General features: G+C 40.2%; 1 protein-coding gene across 2 annotated transcripts in view; it reads right to left on the reverse strand.

The window, feature by feature from the left end:
* Pttg1ip2 (PTTG1IP family member 2) overlaps nucleotides 1-11,046 on the reverse strand; it is a 36,716-nt gene extending 25,670 nt beyond the window's left edge. For both annotated transcript variants that reach the window (XR_002378044.1, XM_021163827.2), the window contains exons 1-2: nucleotides 10,807-11,046; nucleotides 4,403-4,449 (exon numbers count right to left, since the gene is read on the reverse strand). Coding sequence is in view for 1 of the 2 variants with exons in the window: in XM_021163827.2 (XP_021019486.1) it covers nucleotides 4,403-4,449; nucleotides 10,807-10,954 (195 nt within the window). In the remaining variant the exon portion in view is untranslated. The remainder of the gene's footprint in view (nucleotides 1-4,402; nucleotides 4,450-10,806) is intronic.
* Nucleotides 11,047-11,822: the final 776 nt, after the last annotated feature.

Raw genomic sequence — 11,822 nt, forward strand, 5'->3', positions numbered from 1 at the left:
CAGTAGATGGCAAAACCCACAACTGGACAATGTGCAGAGGCCGAGAGACTCTGCAATGCTCTGTCCTAAATGGGATGTATTTATACCCATCTCCTCAAGGCTCAGAAGTCTATGCAGAAGAGCAAGCAGAAACATTGCAATGTCTGGAGGTGGTGAGGGACTCCAAAGAAGCAGTGTTTTCCAGATGCAACTTCGCCTATTACATACGCTCTACACACATTTCTATGTGCTCACTATCAGAAAAAGGAGTATTAAGATGGATCTCTTGGTGCAGTGTGAGTTACAGCATTTGTAAGCATGTTTGACAGTCATGTGATAATGAAACTTTCATGTGAACTACTCAACAAATAAGGTAGATTACAAGTTCCCTTTAGCTTTCTGTAACTTCATTTCTTTCTGTCCTGGACAATAATCCATATCAGGATGCAATGAATGAGAAAGATTTGATTTTAGGGAGACTCTATAATGTCCTCTGAGTTGTTTTTTTTAATGCACTGCAAAGTTCTGCCTTATAGCTCTCAATAGTCAAGAACCATACTTACTTATAACACTCTCTGACATCATTACTGACAACTGTCATTTCAGAGACTCAACAGTGATATGCAAAATGATAATGGCAACAAAAAGCCAACAAAGAATATTTAACCTGTCTCAGTTGGCATGGTTGTTGAAGTTTTACTTTTAATGGAACAAATATATCAACGTTCGGTGCATGAGTTTGTATACATGTATGTTCAAGTATGAGTGTGCATATGAATGAATGTGTATGCCTATAAAGGCCAAGATTCAACTTTAGGTGTTGTTTTTTAGGAGGCATCTACCTTAGTTTTGACACAGGATCTCTCATGGGCCCCAGGTTGACCAATTAGGCAACATGGCCTAATTTCTAGCTGGCCAGAAATCCCCAGGGATTTGCCTGTATCAGCTTCCGGAGTCTTGGGATTATAAATCATGCCACCATGTTTTTCACATCGGTCCTAAGGATAGTAACTCAGTTCCTCATGTGTCTCAGCAAGCACTTCTGTCACGTTTCCAACAGCCTAGCCCCACCTTTTACTTTCTCTCTGCTGTGTTTGTGAGCAGTGAGTTGGTGGTAAGGTTTTGTGGACTTGGTTTTAGGAAGACTGTTTTCTAATTGTAGGAAGGTTGGCCCTTTGCTATTAGACTTCAAGAAAAACATGCAGCCAAAATCTAAAAGTTCTCTTTCACCTTAGAAGAATAAACATGGACTCCACCAACCCCGACTATAATGTTCAGGGACAATTGGGTGTTGGTGTGAATATTTTCTTGAGGTAAGTGAAAGAATGAACATAATAAAGTAAGGTAGTCCAAGGTGTGCCAAACACCTTTCATCCTGTGTGCTTCCATGGAGAGCTTAGATATCCTTGGTTGGTTTAGGAAGTGCCACTTGGAAACCTAGACTTTTGTGTGGTAAGTGATAAATGCTATGAGGGACAGCCACTGTGCTTCTGGTTTCTGGGAGGACAGAGAATCTCCTTTCCAGAAGACCATATACTGCTCTGCATTGGCCGTACATACTTATCCTTTCATTACTTCCTATGGGCTGCTGGGAATGGTATTCACATCATCTCTAATGTGCATCTCTCCAGACATGTCACAGTGGTTTATGTGTGGAAATGTTTTAGGATAAAATTCTCTACTTATTACATTAGCGAATGTATCGAATGTAATTCAAGCTTATTCTAATAGCTCAAGAGTTAATTCAATAGTTATTGAATGCTTTTCACTCAACTAACTGGAAATGTGTGAAGTGTATTGACACAAAGTTGAATAAAACACCTACTTTGTCCATGGGGGACAGAGAATAGAGAAAATGTGACAGTAAAAATGTATATTGTATGAAAGAAAAATTTAAAATGCATAGACGCAGTATGGCAGAACTACAGAAGGCATTAACCCTTCAAGGAAAAATGAAAAGGATGCGTAATTAATTCTAAATAGGACTGACAACCTTTCTCTAATTCGGTGAGTGAAGTTAATACCCAAAGCCTTTTTTAATCTATAAAATCAAAGATAAAGTCACCTATTAAGATTGAAGGGGTGCTGGATAACATTGGTACTTGAAGGGTGGTTACAAAGTTCTGGAATTACTACTATCGCCATTCTTAGGAAATGCTGCCAACCAAAAAAGAAAATAATAGGTAGTATTTGGCATCAGGTGCATTTTGGAAAATTTAAGTCTGGAGCTGTATTGATGAGGACTTTGATGTAGTGTGCTTGCACAGTAATCAGCCCATAATGCATAGCATAGAAAGATCAGAGAACCAATCAGAGTTAGGCAGTGTAAGCAGCATCAAACATGAGGCAAGGATGTTAATGTAGTTAGAGTTTTTGCTGCCCCCAAAGATACAGTGGATACAGCTAAAGAGAATATCATTTCCTGAGTGATATCACCAAAGACTAGACCATATACTCTCAGCTCTCTAATGAATCCTCATCATGAAATATTGCTGCCAAACATCCCTAAAGAATCTGAGCAATCCCTTGTATCTAGTTATAATCTAATAAGAAAAAAAGAGGGGGGAAACAACATGATAAAGCTACATTAGTGATGGGATGTGATGAGCAAAATCTAGCCCATAGGAAGTTCAACAGGACAACAATCTACTCTGTAACAAATACATTTCAATAAAAGAAAAAGAGAGAGGAAAAGAATATAGAGAGAAACCCAAAGGGTCATAAGGTATGTATCAACAAATTACAGCATATGGACATGATTTAATTGTTTAAATCATGTACAAGTGTGAAAGAAATTAACTGGATAATTAGTTAATTTTTAGATGGGATTACAGATGTAATACTTTAAAGTCTTTATCTACTGAAAACATATGTGGAGGGTCAAATATTTACAAAGAAAATATGGTATCCATATAACTATTGACTTCACAATAGTCTACTTAGAAGGAGAAGACATTCATGAGACAAAGTTATCCAAGATGATCGTTGGTGGTATAAAATTTTATTATACTATCTCATGTATTCCCTATTAAAGATAGGGTTCTTTTTAGTTACCAAGGCTGTCCTTCAAATCCTGGACTCAAGGGATCCTCCCACTTCACCTTCCTCAAGAGGACAGACAAGGAACTCATGCCTAGTCCCCAGGTATGCTTCCTCTACTTTTATATGTTTGAAAATTTACACTTCAAAGCAATTAGCAACAAAAAAGTAGGGGAATGAGTTCAGGTGAATAGCCATTAGAATTCACAAGAAAGAAGAGAAACCATTAGGGCCAAGCACCTGCAGGAAAAATGGGAGGCTTGAAGGACTGGGGGGGGGGCAGGTAGATAGTCTTGCTGAGGCATTAGAATAGGTGCAGTGTCAAGAGAAGAGGAAACAACAGACGTCATAGGTGATTCATGACTCAGAATGAGCTGTGTCATAGTTAAAGAAGTAAGGAAGGACAGCAAACCAGTGTGATCTGTGGAAAGCCTGCAATGTGGTAGGAACTGGGTAGAGAATTCAATGAGCCAGAAGCCCAGGTCCTCATTAAAACAGAAAAGTGACATGGAAAAGGAGAGGAGGCAGATGATAACTTGTCTAGATTACTACAGCAGGTATCCAGATTGTATCCGTTTATTATCAGCCATTCCCACTTGTCTTTGATGTGGTCAGGTCTCCTAGAGAGGTTAGAGAAACCATTCTGCAAGAATGATTTTTCAAGTGCTAACATAAATTGATACCATTTGCTTCATCACTGTTGCTTTGGGGTTTTTTGTTTTTGTTTTTGTTTTGTTTTTCTATGTTTGTTAATTTCTTCAAAGTTGTAAGTGAAAAAACAATAAGAGACATTTAATCATCAGAGAGGGTGGCCTGAGTTACCCTGAGGTTAAGGTAGTCTTTAGAGATTAGAAATAGCAAAGGAGGGCTGGTGAGATGGCTCAGTGGTTAAGAGCTCCGACTGCTCTTCCGAAGGTCCGGAGTTCAAATCCCAGCAACCACATGGTGGCTCACAACCATCCATAACGAAATCTGATGCCCTCTTCTGGAGTATCTGAGGACAGTTACAGTGTACTTACATATAATAAATAAATAAATCTTTTTAAAAAAAGAAATAGCAAAGGAAAATGTCATATTTCAAAAACAATATCTTTCCCTTGTTTACAAAACTTCTTCCAACATTTTAGTGTGATTTCCCTTTTTATTAATTATTTTCTTTATTTATATCCCAACTGTCGCCCCCTCCCAGTCCTGCCTCAAAGAGTTCTTCCCCTCATTCCTCCAAAGTTTTCTTTTTCATTATATGTGTGTGAGTTGACCTGCATGTGCACTATGTATACGCAGTGCCTGATGAAGCCAGAAGATGTATCAGATGCCCTGGAGCTGGAGTTACAGATGGTTGTGAGCCATGAACAATCGTGTGGATGCTGGAAACTTAACTTACTCTCTTATCTCGAGTACACACTGGACATGTTCCCTTTTGAGCACATTCTACAAGAAAAAAAAGCATAAAAATTAAAAACAAAACCAATTTATCACTATTTTATGCAAAAGTACATTTCATTTAGTCATTCTTGTTTCAAGCCATATTCATCTGTATTCAAAGGTTAGTCATTTCTGTTTTCATACACCTAGATATTTTCCACATGTTATAGTTTAAATAAGAACAGCCTCCATAGATCCTTGTACTTGAATGTTTTTTCTTTAGTTGATGGAACTATTTTGGGAAGGATTTAAAGGGGTGGTGTTGCTGGAGTAGACGTGGTCTTGTTAAAGGAGGTGTGTTAATGGGTGTGGGCTTTGATGTTTAAAAGCCCACACCAGACCCAGTGTCTCTCTCCTTCTCTGGCTCCTGCTTGTAGATCAGATGTAAGCTCTTAGCTACTGCTCCAGTGCCATGCCTGCCTGACTTGTGCCATGATTCCCACCATGACAGCCATAGACTCACCCTCTGACACTGTAAGCACATCCCCCAACCAAATGCTTTCTTTTATAAGTTGCTTTGGCCATGCTGTCTCTTCGCAGCAACAGAAAAGTAACTACAACACCGCACCAGTTCAATTTAATCTTCTTCTCATTTGATTAGCAGCCTCCTAAAAACAACTTCCCCAAAACACTCAAAATAATCACATTGCCAGCATTATGAGACATTTAATACAGCATACTTTAAAAGCAATTTAGTAACACCTTTGTTGTCAAAACAGTTTTGCAAACACATTCCTGGCTAATTAATTAATCCTTTAACTACTAAAATATTCAATGTTCCATTCTGTTTTATCTCAAAACTTAAAAACTGTCTCAGATGAAGTTTTTTTTTTCCTTTTTCTTTTGTAGAAAAGGGAAAATAACAATACCACTTATATTTGAAAGTTCTAGAATAAAAACTGAGTTCAAATTTCAAAACTCATCTTGATGGTTTATTTTACTACTCTGATGTCTTCTGAAAGAAAGTTTCTATCTGATGCTCTTGTTTTATGATACAGGGAGAATAATGTCATTCTACTTATTGTTTTGTGGCAGAATTCACAGGCTTTGTAAGAAAAGTCTATTTAACTTGAGATTGCTTAATTGCTGCAGATCTCACATGGCTGGGAAAAAAAAAACCTTACAGTTTAGTTTTCAAACTAAATCCTGTTAACCATCCATTCCTTTCTGCCCTCAGAGAATGTTAAACTTCCTGGAGGAACTTTAAGACAATGTAAAAGCAAGGTAAATAGAAAAGATTATATGGCTTCAAGTACATCCAAGATGCTGCTCCAGGCTTATTTCAGGGGAAATAACTGTTATCCAAGCTCCAATTGCTTCTTAGGCTTGTTTTGTTAACCAACACTGTACTGTGGAATGATTTCAGATTTCAGGAACATTTTGAAGATAATATAGGCATTCATTTGTACTCTGGAGCCATTTGCTCCATTGCTAATATCTCCTACTACAAATCATACAAAGAAAGTAGGGCCAGCAAATTGGGCTCAGTGAGTACAGGTACGTGCCTTGTAAGCCTGGAGACCTGAGTTCAAGGCCACACAGATGTGGAATGAGAGCTGACTACACACAGTCGTTCTTTGACTTACACTATGGCATGTGTAGACCTGTAGATACACATCATACTCCCAACAATAATACATTAAATTTGGTAAACTTCTAAACCTAAGAAACCAAAATTAATGCATTGCTTTGGACTAAACTCCAGATTTTCTCAGGATTTACCTAGATCTTACACTAATGTCGTGTTTGTGCTTCAAGATCGTATGGTATATTGCCTTTAGTCATCTTCATCCTTAATCTGCAACAGGGCTTAGTGTCTGTTCTTGTTTATCATGACCTTGGCGTTTTTGATGAAGGCTGGCCAGCATTTTATGGGACACCCCTCAATTTGTATTCATAAATGCATGTGTGTGTGTGTAAGGTTCCCATACACCAAGGACATGTGTGAACCTCAGAGGACAGACTCTACTGTTGGTCCTTGCCTTCTGCCTCGTTTTGAGGAAAGTCTCTTGTTTACCATGTCATATGCCAGGTTAATTGGTCCTGAGTCATGAGCCTTGAGGAATGAACTTCCATCTGCCTTCCATCTTGCCACAGATGGGGATTACGGATGTAGGCTACCATGCGTTGATGCTTTGCACGGGTTCTACTGATTGTGGTTCTTATGCTTTGTAGGTCAGGTGCTTTACACACTTCACTCTCTTCCAGGTCCCAGCCTGGGTTCTGGGTTTATGTCTTCTGATTGGTTCCTTCCATAAAATCACATTTTTCTTGATTTCTAGAGCATCACTTTATCCTAGATTTTGTGGAATCTTGTTGCCCACTCTTTCAAGTCCTGTGCCAGTTTCTTCTACTCTGCAATATCCATAATGTTGCTGATCCAGCAAATCTCATCTTCTATGAGGGATGCAATTACAAATGTCTAGAAACACCTGACCTTAGTGTTTGTGTCTAATTAACTATGTACCAAATCAAAACTTCCTTTTTACTGCCATTGCAATAAATAAATTATTGTTACTTAGGGAAGAAATTTTTTTCAAGAACAGCTAAGAGAAAAAAAAGATAAACAATATTCTATTTACTAAATTCCTAGATGCTGAGAACTTGAAACGCTGTTATTGCCACTTAAAAGTTAAGGGGCATTCCTAGATATATAGCTTGCTCCTGCAACTACTCTAGAACATGTGGGCACCTAGTATGCTTAGGAGCTACAGCAGCTGTCACAATGCTGATAGCCTTGTCTAGGATATAAATATCTTCTATTGTCTGTTGATATTTTCTCAGAATAAAGACCTTTCCCACCCAGACTAAAAGAACTTAAGTAGCTATTCACGATAATTAATTCCCCCTATCCTTTCTCCTAAGATCTTGAAGATAGGGTTGCTTAAATTTGTGAACTACAAAAATTAAAATTCTCTTCAAAGGACAAAAAAGGTTACAATTCTCAACCTCCTCTTGCTTTTCATTTAGTATATTCCAGGAGTGAATTCCTTCATAGAAATCTTCTATGCTTTCCTCACTAGTATTGTTTATAGCACTATGAGGGAATCTTATTCTTAAACTCAGAAGCAAAATTAAGGACAACTGTGGTATAACACCTGATAGCTGCAGACATGCTAACAGCGGCCCAAAGGACCTGCCAAGCGCTCACAGGAAATGCTTTGTGTTTCTGGGACACAGCAGCTCCAGACTAAGGTTCTGCAGTGCAGGGATTCCAGCCACCTCCTCCCACAGCGTACACAGAGCTATGCCGTGAAGGTGTTACTCACTAACTGCCCTGCCTCCATCTTAAGCTTAGAAGCCATGTTTTAGTAGAGACAAACTGGGTTCATTTATGTTTATGATTAAACTCTGGTTTTCAAGGATTGAGCTATGCCTGATCTGTCAACTTAATTATAAATGGTCCTGTACTGCCTGTTCCAGGAAATGACGACTATGCCTTTGTTTCAAAAGATGATTCTGACCACCTGCGGTTATGACTGTCTTATGCCCACCTTGTAGCCATGGCTGTTTCAGAGCGTTATGACTAAGTTGTTCTGCTTCTATAGCCCTGCCTGGTTCCCTACCAAATTCCCCAGTTAGAACCCTCTGCGTCTGAGGTTTAAAAACCTTGTTTTCCTCATGTCCAGTGTTGACCTGTCAAACCCCACCTTAGGGGGAGGCAGCCCATGTACATGAATAAGAAAGCTTGCTTTATTGAATTGCTTGCTTTAATTATATGGGTCATGATGAGTTGTGTCAGTGATCTTTCTCCTGTCATCTTTGGGACTAACAGCTCTGGCCCTCACAGGCAGGGATCATATAAAGTATATACAAGTTGTTACAGAAGGCAAGTCATCATTTTTCACTCCCGAAAAGGATTTTTTGAGATCACAGTTCTCAGGGGTGATTTGAGTGAGGCAAGGGAATGGGACAGAAAGTGAAATTCAGAAGGCCTTTGCAAAGGCTACAAAATTAGCATATAAAAAGAACAAGTTGGCAAAAATGAAGGCCAGAACAGCCTCCTTCTAATCCTTTCCCTTACCCCAATCTCTAGAGACCAGGAGACCAAGGCCAACTAGATTAGCATAGGTGGAGAGGCACTGGAGGGCCTAGATTATTACAATACCAGCACAGTCTCCTGGATGGCATTGAGAAGCTAATGAGACACGAAGCACACAAAGCTGTGCATAGAACTGCAGCAGGAGAGCACCTGCAGGAAGACCTGCACTGTGCAGATGACACCCCAAACATGAGCTAGCTGATGCAGATGCCCCGACTCTTCTCAGCTTTAACTGCATCTTTTCTTAACAAACTAACTGGCCCTGCTTTTGTTGGAAAATGTTCTCTCTGCCCCAATGCTGCACTTGATCTATTGACTTCCCACATAAATGTGTAATTTGTCAGATGTTCTTTCTTAAATAGTGTTTTTGCTGTATCCATTTTAAAAACATATCTTAGGTAAACAAGAGGTCATTAGTGTGTCACCATGGTTTGTTGAACTGCGTGCCAATATAAAATGCCACAGGCTCTTTTACTTGATTTTTAACTTGAAATCTCTCTATTTAATTTTTAAATTGCTATGCTTTTTGTTTAGGCTCAAGAGCAATTTTATTCATGTTTAAAAGGAAATGAACAGGGGCTGGAGAGATGGCTCAGTAGTTAAGAGCACTGACTGCTCTTCCAGGGGTCCTGAGTTCAATTCCCAGCATGGTGGCTCACAACAACCTGTAATGGGATTCAATTCCCTCTTCTGATATGTCTAAAGACAGCACAGTGTACTCACATACAATAAATAAGTAAATCTTTAAAAAGGAAAAGAACAAAACAATCCCCAAGGGAGGGAAGCTATAAATCTCAGTAGTTGGCCAAAGAAGGACAATGGAGAAAAGAAGAAAAAAGACATGCTATTTGATCCAGCATGGAGGTCAGATACATGGCTGACAAACAGCCTCACGGTGGGAATAGGAGAGGGCCTTAGACAAAGTGTCGGGAGCCCAAAGTGTTGGGGAAAGCACGCTTATAAAAAAAGAGATAGAGTTTCATGCGTTTAGCAAATTGTATCTTATATCTTGGGTATTCTAAGTTTCTGGGCTAATATCCACTTATCAGTGAACTCAAGAAGAACGAAGACCAAAGTGTGGACACTTTGCCCCTTCTTAGAATTGGGAACAAAACACCCTTGGAAGGAGTTACAGAGACAAAGTTTGGAGCTGAGACGAAAGGATGGACCATCTAGAGACTGCCATATCCGGGGATCCATCCCATAATCAGCTTCCAAACGCTGACACCATTGCATACACTAGCAAGATTTTGCTGAAAGGACCCAGATATAGCTATCTCTTGGGAGACTATGCCGGGGGGCCTAGCAAACACAGAAGTGGATGCTCACAGTCAGCTATTGGATGTATCACAAGACCCCCAATGGAAGAGCTAGAGAAGTACCCAAGGAGCTAAAGGGATCTGCAATCCTATAGGTGGAACAACAATATGAACTAACCAGTACCCCTCCTCCCCCGGAGCTCGTGTCTCTAGCTGCATATGAATCAGAAGATGGCCTAGTCGGCCATCACTGGAAAGAGAGGCCCATTGGTCGTGCAAACTATATGCCTCAGTACAGGGGAATGCCAGGGCCAAGAAGTGGGAGTGGGTGGGGGAGCATTTGGGGGACTTTTGGGATAGCATTGGAAATGTAAATGAAATAAATACCCAATTAAAAAAAAGAGAGAGAGAGATAGAAAGAGTTCAGGAGAAGTGGTCAGACTTGAGATTCACGCGTGCAGCTTTGTGAGCTGCTGCACCTGGGCAGGTATTCTGGGAAAACAAATTACATCATTTCAGGAAGGGACTAAGTGTTTTGTCTGTCTCTCTAGCTTGGCTTCCTAAGGATAGCCCCTTGGCCTGATGGATAGCCCCCTCAAATGGAATGCTGGGTCTCTAACCAAGCCATAAATTTCAACCTCTTGACCAGAAGTAATTTTTATCTTAACCTGTCTTTCCTGGTAACCCTAAAATCACATAGGAACCAGAATAAGTATGAGAGGTCCCCCAAGCAACATGTCTCTAGCTTGAGCCTCATTGTCTGGCAATGAGGGAGTTGTCAAGGTGGAGAAAATGGTCACTTTTTTTGGAGTTCTTTTTATATTTAAATGGGTAGCCAGTTTATACCTCCAGCTCTCATCAATACAGTTTAGGTAGTAAAAGGAAGAACAAGTCCAATATTAACGAGATTTCCCCTAAAACATAAAGCTCCCTTAAACATGTCTTACCACCACCACCAAAAGGCAAATTTTGAAACGGACAATTGAGCCAGCCAGGATACCCCAACCAAAAAGCCAGTGGGGTACAGCCATAGCACTGTGCCTGATTTCACAAGTCGCTCACCCTTTTCAACGTATTTTGCTTCAATTTTCCGCTTCCAGTGATGGTGGGTCTTAGTCTTATGGTCAGATAAGTTGAAAATCAGCTGGATGAGAGCTACAGAGAGGAAAACGGGCAGGAGGATCTGGCTCCATGCCCTCAGCCAGCACATGGCTCCTCTCCCCCTTTGGGTACCGGACTAGACAGGATAATCCTGCTCAGGGAACCTGCCCAGCCCCGAGCACTGGGCCCTCCCATTCTGACCCTTTCATGCCAGCATAATTAGCAGAATCTTAGAATGTTCTGGCTAGAATAAGAACTTCAAGATCACACTCCGGGTGTGCACTAGTCTCAAGCCCTGAATACCACTGCAGTTTGTCCGCTGGACTTGATCAAGGTCTCTTTCTCTGTCCTCAAAGCCTACTTGGTTTGTTTGTTTGCTTGCTTGCTTGCTTTGTTTTTCTGATATATTGTTGATTTTTGATAAAAGGACTAAGTTCTAATTTCCAGTGTCCATAATATCTAAAGTGGTTTGCCATTCAGGATAGCATGCCTCAGATATAAATGAATCTCTACGATCTCACCCTGCTCAGTGTGGTACACAGGATGCTGTGAAACTCACTGTCTGAAAGCTTCCCATCCTGCCCTTGACTTGGCTGGGACTGTTGGTGTGTTCTAATGCAGTTGATCAACACATGGTGTGTTTTAGGTAGTATACGGATGAACCTCTTATTTTCATAATCTTTTAGTAGTTAAAATATACAACGACAAGGATATAAACTTTCCCCTTTAAGGTAAATCTATGTTTTAAAAAAATGGACTTTCAGATATGTAATAATTGTACACAATTAAAGGACAAGGCAGGCATTGGGGGAGGTTGATCCAGAACGACTGGGCCTGGAGCACTCCTGACTCCATGTGAGCATGGAGAGCGAATGCTAAGTGATGGGAGACGATGGCAATGTGTCCTTCAGCAATGACCATTCTGTTTGTTTTTAAAAATGGATGATGGAATGGTTTCCCATATTCCGCACATATTG

The sequence above is a fragment of the Mus caroli genome, unplaced genomic scaffold (assembly GCF_978045245.1).
Source record: "Mus caroli unplaced genomic scaffold, Mus_caroli_1 scaffold_4, whole genome shotgun sequence".
Lineage (NCBI taxonomy): Eukaryota > Metazoa > Chordata > Mammalia > Rodentia > Muridae > Mus > Mus caroli.